This window comes from Carcharhinus amblyrhynchos, chromosome 15, assembly GCF_965287045.1.
Source record: "Carcharhinus amblyrhynchos chromosome 15, sCarAmb.v2.hapA, whole genome shotgun sequence".
Classification (NCBI taxonomy): domain Eukaryota; kingdom Metazoa; phylum Chordata; class Chondrichthyes; order Carcharhiniformes; family Carcharhinidae; genus Carcharhinus; species Carcharhinus amblyrhynchos.
The window spans coordinates 14,348,984-14,366,011 of record NC_137338.1 but is presented as its reverse complement, the minus strand read 5'-3'; the positions used below and the strand labels follow the sequence as shown (position 1 = coordinate 14,366,011).

At 40.0% G+C, this 17,028-nt stretch overlaps 1 protein-coding gene across 1 annotated transcript in view; it reads left to right on the top strand.

Moving 5' to 3' along the window:
• The window catches only part of polq (polymerase (DNA directed), theta), a 73,536-nt gene that overhangs the window by 50,311 nt on the left and 6,197 nt on the right, over positions 1 to 17,028 (top strand). The window contains exons 23-29 of the mRNA XM_080203436.1: positions 289 to 423; positions 1,112 to 1,286; positions 3,491 to 3,614; positions 6,396 to 6,514; positions 8,742 to 8,926; positions 12,612 to 12,723; positions 15,795 to 15,919. Of these exons, the coding sequence (XP_080059562.1) occupies positions 289 to 423; positions 1,112 to 1,286; positions 3,491 to 3,614; positions 6,396 to 6,514; positions 8,742 to 8,926; positions 12,612 to 12,723; positions 15,795 to 15,919 (975 nt within the window). The remainder of the gene's footprint in view (positions 1 to 288; positions 424 to 1,111; positions 1,287 to 3,490; positions 3,615 to 6,395; positions 6,515 to 8,741; positions 8,927 to 12,611; positions 12,724 to 15,794; positions 15,920 to 17,028) is intronic.

Sequence of the window (17,028 nt, the reverse complement as noted above, 5' to 3'; positions counted from 1 at the left end):
AATATCCCATGTGAATCTAAGATATAGATGTATTAATATTTCATATCGTCCACCAGTCCGCAAGTTTCTCTTTTTTAAAATTTGGATTTTATACATGAGTTTTATGGTGATTTCAACATAGTGAATAGATCCCACCGCAGCAATTATTTAACAAAAGCCCTACAGGAATTGCAGCTTTTATACAAAAACTTACAAAATACCCACAGTTCCACAAAGCAGCCCATTTCTGGACTTGCCACCTTTGCCCTACTCAAAATTTCAGACTCAGCGATTTAATTCCTGTTCTAGGCTCTGTTTTCGGAGCTGAAACTTCCTCCGAACGGGGATGTTAACACGAATGGCAAGAGGACACTTGGCTCCACCAGGAGGAAAGCACCAGCAGGAGGGCGCAGCAGGCTGGCTAAACAATTCAGCACTAATAAGGTAATTGTGTGGTTGTTGTGGAAATCTTTGTACTTTCCTAGTCTTAACAGAAAAATAAAAAGAAAGGGACCAAGTGAGGCTTGTTTGACACATGGGTGTGGAATATACATCTTAATATTTGTTCAGTCTGTAATTTGTGAGTGAGCGATGGAAATGAAATGAGAAATGTAACCATGCATAATAGATGATGAGGAAACATTTGACTGACGTGTGAAAGATTCATAGATGTCCTTCTAAGAGTTGGAATAAATTGCAGTCATGAGACTTTTGAGGAATCTTTATTGGCAACAAGAAGCAACAATAAAAGCAAATGAATTAAAAGAGACAACGATCATAGGGGTAGTAAGATGAGGGTGTGTTACATCAAACAGGCATTTTAACATTTCAGCTGAATTTATTGTGCGAGTTATTGAGAATTACCCCATGAAAAACTGATTAAACACTGAAGGTATCCGGTGCCAGTCGCTGATACATAAGGTAAATAAGACTTTAGAATATAGATAACAGGTAAATACTAAATGGTAAATGCAAAGAAAGAGCATCTTCCAAAGTTTGACATTGGCACGAACAATATCAAAATGGAACAAGCAAATTCAAACAGATTTTTATGATGGAGCAATAAAAAAGTTAAGTCAAGGAAGGCATATCAAGAACAATGCAAGTCTGATCAGTCCTTTATTTATTATAGGAAGTATTGGAGAAATTGAAGCCACTTCATCCTTTGCCAGGCTTAATCTTGGAATGGAGAAGAATTACTAATGCAATGAGCAAAGTGGTGTTCCCTCTGCAGCGGGAGAAACGTCTGCATCCTGAGCTGGGAATGGAGAGGATCTATCCTATCTCTCAGACACACAGTGCTACAGGTGATTGCTCATCTTGCTTTGTCCAGGGTCAGCACAAAATGCTGCACGTTGTGTAATGTGAAGCCTGACATACAATATACACTAATAAACTCACTATAACACTGATCATTTACTCAATGGAGTAGGTGTTGGGCAATAAAATACATCACTGGAGGAGGCGGCTCCAGAAATATCCTATTCTCAAAGATGGGGAGCCCAACACGTCTGTGCAAAACACAAGCCTGAAGCATTTACAACCATTTTTATCAGATATGCCAAGTCAGTGATCCATCTCTGCCACTCCATGAGGCCACAAATGCCAAACTTCGTCCAAGTCAATTCACTCCACGTGATATCAAATGGCTGAATGCACTGAATACTGCAAAGGCCTTTACAATATTCCAGAAATAATATTTGTGATCCAGAACTAGCTGCACTCCTAGCATTACAGCTATAACACTGATGTCCACTCACTGATATTGAAAATTGCCCATATTGTTCTGTATACAAAAAGCAGGATAAATCAAACTTGACCAATCACTGACTCATCAATCTACTCCTAATGGTCATAGGAGCAATAGAAGGTGTCATTGATAGTGCCGTTAAGCAGCATTTACTCAGTAAGACACTCAGGCTGAGTTCTGCCAGGATCACCAAGCTCCTGACCTTGTTTCAACCTTCCTCCTAACATGGACAAATAAGCTGAACTCCAGAGGTGAGGCGAGAGCAAAGAAGCATTTGATCAAGAATGGCATCAAGGAGCCCCAGCAAAACGAGACAATGGGAAGCAGTTGGAAAATTCTTCACGAGTTGGAGACATACCTGGCACAAAGGAATATGGCTGTGGTTATTGGAGGTCAATCATCTCCGTCTCAGGACTCTAAGTGTTCCTCAGAGTAATGTCCTAGACCTAACCATCTTCAGCTGGTTCATCAGTGGAACTTCCTTCCACCATAAGGTCAGAAGTGGTGAATGTTCAGCACTTTTAGTGTCTCCTCAGATACTGAAGCAGTCCATGTTCAAATGCAGCAAGACCGGGACAATATCCAAGTTTGGACTGACAAATGGCAAGTAACATTTATGCCATACAAGTTCCAGGCAATAACCATCCCCAACAAGACAGGATCATCCCTTGACATTCAATGGCATTATCATCACAGATTCCCCCACTATCAATATCCTGGGGGTTAACATTGATCAGAAACTGTCCTGGACTAGCCTCATAAATACTGAGGCTACTACAGCCGGTTAAAGACTGGGAAGCCTGACTTCCCAAAGCCTATCCACCATCTACAAGGCAGAAGTCAGGAGCATGATGGTATACTCTCCATTTACCTGGATGCGGTCAATTCCAACAAAGAAGCTTGATACCATCCAGGACTAAACAGCCTGCTTGACCTGTACCCCATCCATTATCTTGAGCATTGATACCCTCCCCTACTAATGGACAGTGGCAGCAGTATATACCTTCTACAAGACTCACTGCAGCAACTCACCAAAGCTCCTTTGATAGCACCTTCCAAACCCGTGATCTCTGCTTCTGAGAAGGATAAGGGCATCAGGTTAATGGGAACACCACCACCCGCAAGTTCCTGTCCAAGTCATGCATCCTTTTCACTTGGAACTATATTGTTGTTCCTTCACTAGTACTGGGTAAAAATCCTGGAACTCCCTCCCTAACGGTACTGGTTGCACAATAAGCACCATTGGGAGTTCGAGTAACCAGTAAAATGAAAAATGTTTTAAACTGGGTTTGCAGAATTTTATGCAATGAGATGCCACCATTTTGCATTCTATTCTGTTCCCTGTTGGCACAACAAACCTACCTGCCTTCATTATTTTGGAGTAAGGAGTAAAAAGAACCAGGTTGCACAGTATTACCGGTTCTGTAGCATCGCAGATGAAATGGAAGTCTGGATAAAATGTGCATACTGGTTGGGTTTCTCCAATGCAGCCAAACTTACATCTAGTCGAATTAAAGTTGGACTTTGTGCAAAAGTGATGGGCAAGATCAGTTAGTTAACTCAGAACAGAATGTAACCACAGTAAAATGACTTGTTAAAATGTCACAATCCAAATAAGATTTCACATGCAGTATCTTTTTGAAGTGGCTCTCTTTGGATTGAATGAAATGTAATGGAATATTTTCTTGGATAATTTAGTTTGTCTTTAGATGTACATTTTGCTTTCATGTAACCTAGACCTCACTCTCTTGTTCAAATCAGGTCGAATTAGTTTTATTGAACCAAACCTGCAAAATGTGCCAAAGGACTTTGAAATTGAAATGCCAGCCATGATTGGAGAGAGTTCCCCTGCCCAGGGAACATGCAATGTTCCTACACGATTCAGGTATCTCTTCCATATGAAATCCTCATAATCCTCACCTCAGTCTGGTTAGGTGCATTGACCTGAACAGACACTGGAGTGTGGCGACTGGGGGAATTTCACAGTAACTTCTTTGCAGTGTTAATGTAAGCCTCACTTATGACTAATAAATAAACTTTAATTTTTAACTCCTGTGAGACAGTGACTAGATTTTCAGCCAAGGCTTTGTGTTCTCCATGTTTTCCTGATTAACCATCAGTAGCCATGTTCCTTTATTTAAATACGTATTTTACCTTAAAATGATAGTGATAAATACATAAAATATGAGAGATATTTATCTCTCCATCTAATAGATAACCTCTAAATAGTCATCTTTATCTATCCATATTTAAACATACATCATTATACACTTTAGAGACAGATACCAGCTATTATTTTTAAAAATGTGGAAACCTCTTTATTACCACCTGTAAAAGAATTAAATATATATGTTTTAAATTTGAAGTAACATTTTTAAATTGCTATTTGGGTAATCCCCTCAGTCTGGGACATCACTGGAGGAGGCACTGACCTAGGCCCAGCCATTTTCAACTGCTTCATCAATGACTGTCCTTCTATCATAAGGTTAGAAGTGGGGATGTTTGCTGATGATAACACAATGTTCAGCACCATTCACGGGGACTCAGATACCGAAGCTTTCGTGTCCATACGCAGCCACATATACAGCAAGACTGGATAATATTCAGGCTTGGGCTGATAAGTGGCAAGTAACATTTATATCACACAAGTGCCCGGCATTGACCATCTTCAACAAGAGAGAATCTAACCATCTGCCCCTGAAATTCATACAGTGCAATTTTACAATGAGTCATAATACAATATGTAAGGCATTGCCATCACTGAATCCCCCACCAGCAACATCCTGGGGTACCATTGACCAGAAGGTAGTAGCTGGAAACATTGTGGAGAATAATTCACCTTGTCTCTCCCCAAAGCCTGTCCATCTACAAGGCACAAGTCAGGAGTGTGATGGAATACTCTCCACTTGTCTGGATCAAAACAGATCCAACAACACTCAAGAAGCTTGATATCATCCAGAATAAAGCAGCCCACTTGATTGGCACCTTTCACCAACTTAACCATTCACTCCCTCCACTATCAATGCACAGTGGTAACAGTGAGTACCATTTGCAAGATGCACTCCAGGAACTCTCAAAGTTTTCTTATACAGCACCTTCCAAACCAATGACATCTACCGCCTAGAAGGACAAGGGCAGCAGATGCATGGGAACACTACCACCTGCAAATTCTCCTCCAAACCAGTCACCATCCTGACTTGGGAATATATCGCCGTCCCTTCATTATTGCTGAGTCGAAGTCTTGGAACTCCTTTTCTAACAGCACTGTGGGTGCACATACACTGTATAGATTGCAGTGGTTCAAGAAGCCAGCTCAGCCCATCTTCTTGGGGGCAATTAGGGGTGGGCAATAAATGCTGGCCTAACCAATGAAGCTCACACCTGTGAACAAATACATTTTCAAAAATCCACAGGATTATCGTTAGTAACACAGGGCCCTTTTAATATGGGAACTCAACATACTCCTACATTTTATTTCTTCTGAATATTTCTAATGTACCTGCAGCTCATTTTGACTGGTGACCTTATTTATTTTATGGAAATATTTCTCTAGGCACAGACCCAACAACTTCTACAGCTTACATGAATAGGTTTGACCAGAGAGTGTTAAATCTCTGCATGTAGAACAAAACTATTGAATAATTTAATTTGATCTCTGTGTGCTCAATTTGTTTGTCATCTGCACCGTAAATCTTTCGGGATATATGGATGAAATGTCTTTAATTCTAAAGTAATCACTGATTTTACGGTTTTCTTCCAAAAAGCTGACACTATCTGCCTGGTGAATTGTAAAAATATATACCTTTTTTTCCTTTTAACTTTTTTATATTTCAATTATTTTGTTTTCTTCTGTTTTCTTCTTAAATGTTTACAGCTTTTCATTTTTCTCTCCCTTTTTCTCCCTTTGCCTTCAGTTACTCTTGACAAGATGTGGAGTTGACGGCCAAACCCCTCCCCTGCCAGTGAGCCCCTCCCCCTCCCTCAACTGCCAGCAAGCCCCTCCCCTTCACCCTCACAACTTGCCTGGGCTTGCAAAATCTCACTTACTGTCCTGGCTGGGGACAATTCACATCTCTTTAACCTGTGCTTAACCCTCTCTCCATTCACATTGTCTGCACCTGTAAAGACTCGCATTTCAACCATTATCTTGTAATTGAGTCTGTGTCTATATATGCCCTCTTTGTGAACTGAACACTTTACTCACCTGATGAAAGGGCAGTGCTCCGAAAGCTCGTACTACCAAATAAACCTATTGGATTTTAACTTGGTGTTGTGAGACTTCTTACTGTTACTCTCAACAAATGAGCCTTTCACCTCTGCCTCAGGTTTTTTCTTGTTTCTTTGGCTTGGTGTGTTGGTGTGCTTTTATTACCTGGATTTGAAAGGGTAGTGCGCTTAGTATTGCTGTATAGAAGTGCATTCTAGGACATTTTAAATATATTTTTAAAAATGAGCTATAGCGCTAAGTATCTGTATGGAAACTAATTACCAGCTTTTCAAGGTGCATCATTTATTTTACAGTCGGACTAATCTAGGTAATTGGTATGGTATCCTGGGATTCCTGTCACTGGCTTTACGACTTATTGTAAAATTGTACTGTATGTAGCAGTGATATACAGAAGTTAACAAATGCTTTTAAATTTTGCCTCATATATTTATGTTTTAGGAAAAGGAGGGGCTGTGGTATGTTGCCTACTTCCCGGCAGGTTACGATGAGTGATGGAAAGTTGGATAAAGGGCTGCCGATTGCAGTCAGTCTCAGACACGCTTTTGTACCATTTCCAGGTAATTTGTCATGTTTAAAACAATATCAAATTGTAATGGCGCAAGCATCTCAAAGTCCTTAACAAAAGGAGAAAAATTTAAAAACAGACGTTGTTTCAGGTATGCCAGCACAAGCGCTCCATGAAATTAGGTTAGATGGTTTATAAACAGAGTTCTGTGAACTCCAGTTCTTGAAAGAACAGCTCTCGCAATGTTAGCTCGGCAAGCTTGTTTAACTTGTAAATTTGTAGAGATGTTATTTCTTCATTTGCTACACCCTCAGTTGGTGTTATTCATGGCCAGGAATGTCAGAGTGGAGCCCTGGCTCAAAATTTTTACTTTCTTTTTAAAAATGTGGAGGAACAGAGTCACAGGGCTGTCAATTAGCTTTTACCAACAAAAAAATTGTGCAAACAAAATTAAACGTGAAAAAATTCACTATAGTGCCATACTTCTTCACTCTCTCTTATCTTCACAGATATGTATGAATTTTAAGGATAACCTATGTTACAACATATATCTTGTGCTACAATGTTCTCAATAAACACACAGTCCCTTCCACCCAATGCGTTAACTGTGGGCAGGCAGGATTCTACTCTGAAACCCAGTGGCAGATGCCTCTCCTTCAAACTTCTCTGGATTTCTCCTCAAACTCCCTGCAGATCATTGTCACACGAGTGTTTCTAAACTCCACTGTCAAAAGACTCACTTTAAAATCTTCGTTCAGACAGTGCTCTCCCTCAGCTGTCTTGCTTCCAGGTTTTACAACTGTTCTTTCAGCATTCATTTGACTTGCATTGCCACATGCACCACCCACACAATCTCAGATTCAGACACCAATGACTTCGTAGACTGTAGTAAAACATCACAAACCTTAACATCACTGCAGATATCTCTGGCCTCTCACTAGTTGATTTTCGCAGCTCTCACTTCTTTTAGCTCTGTCTTTAACTTCAATGAACAGTATCCTGTTCCAATTCCAGTTGCTTCAAACTTTGACTTCAAACTTTCTGGAATGTATCTTTCATTCCCTGGCTTCTAGAACTAACTGTTCTTTAATTTTCTTTGGCACTTGCTTTCTTGCCCATGGTTTCTTTTCTGCCTCAGGCATAGCTGAGAGAGATGTTCTCTCTCCAGTTGCTAAGCTCCTTCTTCTGTCTTTTGAGTTCAGCTAAATACTCAAAAAGATTTTTTTTCTCGAAGGTGGTCCCTGGTTGCTAAGTAACAGATTATTCTTTCTCCAAGCTTTTATTTACTTCACGTGCTGCAAACTCTTTCAGCACAGTGCAGCCACAGTTTGAACTGAAACCCTCATACATGTAAACACCTTTGTTTAACATGAATTTGACTAGAATTTTACCTTTGTCTTACACAAAAATGCTGGTTGCGAATGTTTCACAGCCTTTTGGCTACTTTAGTGTACATCACTCTTCGTAACTGACCAGGCGACATTCAGAGTTCAAGATCTTTATTTGAGCTATAGCAAGGAAGCCTGCTGGCCAGTAGGGGCTCACAGAGCTCCTGAACAAGAAAATATAATGTCAGTGATACCCTTTGGTTCAACTACAAACAATATCAAATTTGTTTAAAAAAAATCTTTGTGCGTTAACAATTAATAATTGGGATTACATAATGTACAACATATGAGTATAGTTGTCCAATTACAATTTGAGCACACTTACTTAATTATAATATCACTAAGCACATATTTCTTTCCATTTATCTACTTAGCTTTAGACATAAGAATGATAAAAATATGTTAGACCAGTGATTACATGAGCTGTAGCTGTACAGTGTACAGTTGGATTCTTGTGCGTACATTGTGTGAAGAAAGCCTCCCTTGTAATTAATCCAGCCAGGGTCCTTGACTGTTAACTGTAGGTAAATGGTTTTTCATCAAGAGTTTCTCTGGAGAATTTTAGCAGCCAGCAGCTTGTGTGATTTTTAAACCTAATCCTCTCGATGCTAAATTAAACTTATTTAAATCTATACCTTATTTCTAACATTCTATAATACAAACATACACTTAAAACTGGATTGTTCCTATGTATCAGTTTAGTTAATCTTTAAAACATAAAGGCATAAGCTACTTTTCTCAATCCATGCTGACTGGTTCCTCTGCCTTTTCATTCTTCAAGTCAGAGGAATGATTTTACAAATTTTCCATTTCTCTATTTCTCAAACGCGGTTCCGAATTAATCTCCAGTTTAACAACCTAACCATGTCTGATTTAATTTTTCCTTTAAAGGTGGCCTCATTCTGGCAGCAGATTACTCCCAACTGGAGCTCCGAATTCTGGCTCATCTTTCCAATGATAGGAGCCTTATTAAAGTCTTAAACAGTGGGGAAGATGTGTTCAAGAGCATTGCTGCAGAATGGAAAATGGTGGAGCCAGTGTCAGTGACTGAAAAACTCAGACAACAGGCTAAGCAGGTCAGCTAAAGCTTAAAGTAACAAAGAACTTAGAAAGCTACAGCATAAGAACAGGCCCTTCAGCCCTCCAAACCTGCACCGAGCGTGCTGCTCGACTGAACTGAAACTCCCTACCCTTCCAGCGACCATATCCCTCCATTCCCATCCTATTCATGTGTTTGTTCAGACATCCCTTAAAACTCATTATTGTATCTGCTTCCACTACCTTCCCCGGCAGTGAGCTCCTGGCACTCACAACCCTCTGTGTAAAAAAACTTGCCTTGTACATCTCCTTTAAACATTGCCCCTCACACCTTAAACCTATGCCCCCTAGTAATTGACTCTTCCACCCTGACTATCCACTCTGTCTATGCCCGTCGTAATCTTGTAGACTACTATCAGATCACCCCTCAACCTCCGTCACTCTAGTGAGAACACACCAAGGTTTTCCAACCTCTCCTCATTGCTAATGCCCTCCATACAAGGCAACATTCTGGTAAACCTTTTCTGTACCCTCTCCAAAGCTTCCACATCTTTTTGGTAGTGTGGCGACCAGAATTGAACACTATATTCCAAGTGTATGGACCCAAATGCACTATTTGGCAATGTTACATAGACAATTTACAAGAAATTATCTGGTAAACCATTGTCTTTTGTTAAGTGTAATGTAAAATGTGTTTGAGTAATGCTATGTCGCTGTGTACACTGGTCCCCTGTACAGAAGAGGCAAGACAAGCTTCTTAAAAATTTGCTTTATTTGGGATTACTCTATTTGCTGCTGCTATCTTTAGAATCATGCCGAGATAATCTTGTTGCTTATAACCAGCAGAACATAAATTAGTAATAAACTTTTAACGCTTCAAAATGAAACGTACTGTGCTATCGAACGTCAGGGGCAGAACTTCTATATAGCTGTATTATATACACATTTGACACATTTCTTACATTTAAAAGTCAGCTAATTTAATGTTTAATGAAATGATAAGCCAAGAAATCAATACGATTTTATGGAGTTGTTAAGATTGTAGTAAACAGCATTTGTTCTGGCACACATAACAAATCCACGGTTGTTTTTAAGTTGCACGAGTAGAATTTACTCACGCCTCCAGCAAATGTGTTCCTAGTGTATTTTGGTGAGTAACATGCATTTCTCTTACCAGTGGTGTGTCTGGAATGCACCTCTGCTGGAATACTGGGAGTCTGATAACAGAACACAAAATCTGTTACGTTAGACATTCAGGGTGAGTGACTCTGATAACAAGCAGCTGGTGCTTGTTATGTACAGTAACAGGGAGACGATCAGAGAGACGTATTGGCACAGATTGAAAGCTGAGATATTAAATAAGCATTTTGCCTTGGCACTTAATAAATCCGTGCTGGTTCTCATTTGTTACTTCGTACTCATCACGTGACTGTTAATTTTCTCCAAGACTATAATTTCCAGAAGCTTCTATCATGAATGTTAAGCTGACTGGCTTGGAATTGCTGTGCATATCCTTCTCTCCCTTTTTGAACATGGATATAACATCTGCAATCCCCCAGTTCATTGGCAGTATTGTATCAGAGGAGGTTTGGAAGATTCTAACCAGCACCTCAGTAATTTTAACCATTACATTGCCTCAGCAAAGTAGAATGCACTCTATCAGTACTGATGATTTATCCACTTTGCCAGTTTTTCAAGTACCTCGGCTTTATCGAAACGTTACCATGGAGAATGCACCAAGAAGCAGTCAACTGTCAAGGTTTTATTTAAGTTCAAACCAGATAGGTCGACTAGTCAAAGCATTGCCCTTGAGAATGAATCAGGAAATGGCTGACCCCAAACTTTTGTTTAGTCAAAAGGTGTGCAGTGTGTGGACCTGTTCCTTTTGTCTGCGAAGGATAGTTCTCTGTGTGTGAATATAGATTGCTTTACACTGTGAACCCTGACTGATGATCTTAAATTGGTTTTCAGTGTTATTTCTTGCACAATCATGATTGTTTATCAATTGCTGTCCAATCGAAGATCACGCCTGATGTTGGACATTATGGCTTGAATTTTTCGGATAGTGGGGACCAGTTTCCCATCATCCAAAGGGTGGATGGCGAACATATCTCTGCTAACTCTGACTGCCCTGCTGCCAATTTACACTCCAATGAGCTTTGATTGGCTGCAGGTGGGATTTCCACCTCTCACTTGGGAGGAAGACCCATATTAGAAAGTGTTGCCTGATCTGATTGGCTGGCAGCTCTCGAGTCCCTGTAGCAATAACGCTGTGCTGGACAGAATAGGAAGTAGGGGCCCCTTCCCCTCATTCCACCTGATTGGAGGGGGGTAGTATAGAATTATGAATATGAGGACCTTCATTTTAGTTTTACTATAGTAAGTAGACTAGGTTAAGGTAATTTTAAAGTGTCTTATATATTGTGAGAATTCACAATGTGCCTGGAACAAAATATGCAAAGATATTATAAACTCTACAACCACAAATTAACCAAGTATTAAAAGCTTAAATTGTATTTTCAATATATATGTATTGTGCACCTTGGCCAACTTTGTTCTGAATGTAGCATGATGGGAAAACACAATGGTAGACAGACCAAATTCTTTTAACGCAAGGGAGCATAGAAAGGCAGCTTCTCTTATCTGTTTTTGGGTACGTGAAAACAAGTTTAATCATAGGCTTGGAATCTATGGGAGCGAATTCGTTCATGGATAACGAGGCAAATGCAGCCTGTCAAGCTGATAAGAAGAGGCCAGATTGGGGCAGCAAATGATTCCCTTCATCAATTAAAATTCGCAGATGTTAGCTATGGCCTTGGACACTGAGAATGACGTGGGTTAGATTTCCTAGGTAATGGGGGAGGAACCTACAGGGGCAGTGAGCTAATGATCTCCTATTCCTGTTGACAGGTGGTACATTATTGGCTAAAGTAATGTGTAATATTGTGATTGGCACTTCCAATTTGAAAGACAGGCTGGGTGGGACATTGGAGTGTTCAGGACAAAACATCAAATTCTACTTCTGTAATGTTAAGGCAGAGAGGGTAGTCAGCTTTGCTTGACTGCAGTCCCTCCTGATGCATGCATTAGCAAATAAATTCCTTTTCGTTCTTGAATTACATGCTGACTTTGTCGTCTATGTATTGATTGAGTGAGATCACTTAAGATACTCCTGTGGGACACTTCAGAAAATTCCTCTTGCAACACCTGAGATCTAACTTCGATTCCTTATTGCCTTCCCACGCAGAGGATCAAGGATGGGTGGTGAAAGGCCCTTAAGTCATCATTAATTGGTGATTTAAGGATCTCAACCAGGGCAAGGGTGAGCTTCCTTCTGAGGCCTTGCCCGCCCCAGCGTAAAATTGCCGTGTGGTCGGGCAAGTGGGAACCAGAGGGAGTCCTGTCCCTGCAATTTCATGCTCCCCCACCATTCCCTGGCCAAATTTCCACCAGTGGAGAGTGTAAAATTCAGAACTATGTTTTGTAAGTGTAGTTTGTGCAGTAATTCCTCAATTTTTCATTTCTTTAAAACAAATTACTTGGATGGAGAATCAATATTTATGATTGAATAAATTGTTCAAGGAAGTATATCCGTCGGGTGAATCGTGATCATAAAGCACACAATGGCCTTATTTGTGTCAAACTTCATTGCTATTGTATGCACTTCTATGCTGATGTACCATTGCCTCCTGAATTTCTGATGTGCAGCCTTCCTTTCTTTAGATCTGTTATGGTATTATTTATGGGATTGGAGCCAAGTCTCTTGGTGAGCAAATGGGCTTGGATGAGAATGATGCTGGTTGTTACCTAGAAACATTCAAAGCTCGATATAAAGGTAAGCAAGACTTCTCTGATTGGATTTGAAGAAAGCAGGGTGATTTTTAAATTAGTTTATTTTGCATGTGAGCAAAGGAGAGGGCAAAACGGGTAAGGGCAAGGTTACTCCAGGAGAAAGGAAGATCTTGGCCTGGATCTTCGGGAGAGTGGTTGTCGTCATCAGATTGCTGTTTCGTTCAAGCTATTTCCCCACTTTGAATGGCTCCACATCTTTTACCAGATCTTCCCAGAGTGCAGACATCTGGGAACTTCATCGTATCGCAGTAGAGTTGGAGGAAGATAGGACAATGTCCCCCATGTTATGGCATTAGTTTAACGCTTAAGTTTAATGGTTCAGTGTAAATGTTGGTGAATAGGTGATGGATAAATAAGTGATAGGTAGGGTGTTAGAATGGCTGAGCTAAGTGGATAGATTGGGGAAGATAAGTAGCATAAAAAAAGTCAGTCCATCATCCCAGAAATCAGGCTGGTAAACCTTTGCTGCACTCCCCCCAGAGCAAGAGCATACTTCCTCAGATAAGGAGACCAAAAGTGCACCTGATATTTTGGGTGTGGTCTCACAAGGCCCTGTATAATTGCAGCAAGGTATCCCTAGAGTAGCTTCTGTACTCTAATCATCTTGCTATGAAGATCAATGTACCACTTGTCTTCTTCACCTCCTGCTGCACTTGAATGGTTACTTTCAATGACTGGTGTACAGTGACACCTAGGTATTGTTGCACAATCCCCATTCTCAACCTATAGCCATTCAGATAATCTGTTGTCTTGTTTTTCTTACCAGAGTGGATACCCTCACATTTATCCACATTATGCTGCATCTGCCATGCATTTGCCCACTCACTCAACTTGTCCAAATCACATTGAAACATCTCTGCATCCTCCTCACAGTTCACCATCTCACCCAGCTTTGTGTCATCTGCAAATTTGGAGATATTAATTTTAGTTCCTGCATCTAAATCATTAATATACATTGTGATTATCTGGAGTCCTAGCACTGATCCCTTTGGTACACCATTAGTCACTGTCTACCACTTGGAAAAATACCAATTTCTTCCTACTCCTTGTTTCTTGTCTGCCAACCAGTTTTCTGTGCATCTCAAAACATTATCCTAATCCCATGAGCTTTAATTTTACAGGTTAATCTATGATGTGGCACCTTGTCAAAAGCCTTCTGAAGTCCAAATTAACCACATCCACTGGCTTCCCCTCATCAACTCTATTAGTTACGTTCTCAAAGAATTCCAACAGATTTGTCGAGCATGATTTTCCTTTCGTAAGTTCGTGCTGACTCTGTCCAATCTTACCATTGTTTTCCAAGTGCTTTCCTATTGCTTTGCAATGGACGTTTAACATTTTCCTCATTAATGTCGAGAGGTCTATAATTCCCTGATTTCTCTCTACCTCCCTATTTAAATCATGGGGTTACATTAGTTACTCTCCAATCTATTGAAACTGTTACAGAGTCTATACAATCTTGAAAGATGACCACAATGCATCCATTATTTCTAAGGCCATTTCCTCAGGTACTCTGGGATGTAGATTATCAGGCCCTGGGGATTTATTAGCCTACGATTCCATCAATTTCCCACAATTTTCCTGCTATTTCCTTCATTTCGTCCCTTTCACTAACCCTGTGTCCCCCAGCATTTATGGAACATTATTTATGTCTTCCTTTGTGAGGAAAGAACCAAAGAAAATGTTTAGTTATTCAGCCATTTCTTTGTTCCCCATTATGAATTCCCCTGTTTCTGACTGTAAGGGACCTACATTTGTCTTCACCAGTCTTTTTCTCTTATCATACCTATAGAAGCTGTTACAGTCAGTTTTTATGTTCCTTACAAGCTTACTTTCATACTTGATTTTCCCCTTCTTAATCAATTTATTAGTCTTCCTCTGCTAAATTCTAAATTGCTCCCTATCCTCAAGTCTGCTGTCTTCTTTCTGGCCAACTTGTATGCCTCATCCTAGGATTTAATACTATCTCTAATTTTCCTTGTAAGCCTTGGTTTGGCTACCTTTCCAGTAGATAGTGTGGGTGAAATAGTAGGTGAGTGGTGGCACATGGTTCAGGGGAGATAGTTGGTTTGGGAGGGGTAATCGAGAGTGTTGGTGGTATAGCATCATGTGAATGTCAAACATTCCTGAAAAACAATGGGCTCAAGCGGATTCTCATCTCACCGTTTCACTCATCCTCAAATGGTGAAGTGGAGCGTTTTATCTTGACATTCAAACTGGCCATATTAATGGGGAGGATGCAAATAGATTGAAAACTTCTTAAGAATTTCTTGATGATGTATCATAACACTCCACATTTAACAGCTGGCATATCTTCTGCTAAGCTTGTGCTTGGAAGACCATTGTTTACCAGGCTGGATTTGCTGTCTCTGGATTTGAAAGTAAAATTCGGCTCAGAGCAACTTGATCAGGAAAGGTTATGTGATACAAGTAAACTAGCTCATGAGTTTAATCTGGATCAGTCTGATTTGGTCAGTGTGGAACACCAAAGCATCGAGGATCACTGACCTATGATGTCAAAGCTTCCTGTGGAATCTGGAAGAGATGCAGTGATCAGATTTGACAAATCAAATCCAGGGATCTTCAGCCACAATGAAATACCTGCTGCAGTTGGTGAAACCCGACGATATAACTGACTAATCTGTAGCTCTTGTAAAACCAATGAACCTGAACAGAAGGAAGTGGAATAGCAGAACCTTCCATTTCCAAGCAAACGCACTGAGATATTTAAGCCAACACTCCACCGTAGACCAAAGTAAATTTGTAAACCATCTGACTGATTAGTTCCTTGCTATAAGCAAGAGATGTGACATTAATGTCTGAAGTTTACGCTTTTGTAAAAGAACATTTGGTTCAAAAGAAGTGCTATATAAAAACCTGCCAGCAGGGCGTGCTAAAAACAAAGTCCTGCGTGGAGGGAAAAGAATAATAAGGATTTCCAGTTTCTCATGGGAAGCTCAGTTCGGACACAGCTATGTGTGCATGTGTGTGTGTATTATTAATTGTTTAGAAGCGACAAAACGCTTTAATTTTTAAATTTACCATTTTCCACAGGGATTCAGACATTTCTCGGGGAAACAGTAAAGAATTGTCAGAAAAATGGATTTGTTCAAACAATTTTAGGCCGGAAACGGTATCTTCCAGCAATAAAGGATCCCAATCCTCACATTAAAGCTCATGTATGTGTTACAGTTCACTAAGTGATTCAAATCCTAGGTGATAAACTTGCTCCAGTTAATATTTGAAGTTTTAGAGTATATTTTAGTGTGTATTTAGCAAGCTGTGTGTTTTAATGTGCCATGTGAAATGTTTCCTGTTCTGTTTTGTTGGGGCTATAAACTGAATTTTTATGGTAATTTGTGTTAAAATTGACTTCATATCGGAATGAAAATAGCACAGAAAATATTCTAAGCACCTAAAATGCTTTAACTGTAGGTAAACAAAAGATGTATGACTCAAATTATGATTGTAGCCATTAAAAAAATAACTTAGGCATAACAGGAAAATTTATTTCTAAAGAATACTTTTCATTTGGTCTGATTTTTGCAAGTGTGTAGATTTCCTCTTCTGATATGATTGCATCTTCTGTGCCAAGTTATTCAATGGTATTTCACACCTTGGCCACTGATTAGCTTCATGGTTAGGCCTTTTGAGGTGGGAGTCAAATGCTACACTGTTTTCTCAGCTTCTGTTCCCTTCTGGCAGCACAATGAGTGGCGTTGTGGCATAGTGGCTAGTATTGCTAGTTCTGTTCTGACCTCACATCACTGCTTGTGTGGAGTTTGCATGTTCTCTCCATGAATGTGTGGGTTTCCACTGGGTGCTCCGGTTTCCTCCCACAATCCAAAGTTATGCTGGTTAGGTGGATTGGTCATGCTAAATTGCCCCTTAGTGTCGGAGGATCAGCGAGGTAAATATGAGAGATTACAGGGAAAGGGTCTAGGTGGGATTGTTGTTGGTGCAGCTTGATGGGCCGAATGGCCGCCTTCTACACTGTCAGGATTTTATAATTCTCCAAATCTCATTCTGATGAAGCTGTAGTTGTCAACTTAAAATTGGATTCTGTTTGATGCAAGGTTTAAAAAACTAGTCTGTAATCAGTCTACTTTCCAGTAGTCTGTTTGATTGGATGAGCATTTGTATATGGATAAAATTACTCTTTAGTACATTTATGCTGCAAGTTTAGTGAAAATGTTTAGAGTGTAAATCTAGAATCAAGACCCAGTCTGATTTTGCAATGCAATGAAGTAAGAACTCCTGTAACCTCGCATTGATTGGGATTGCTATT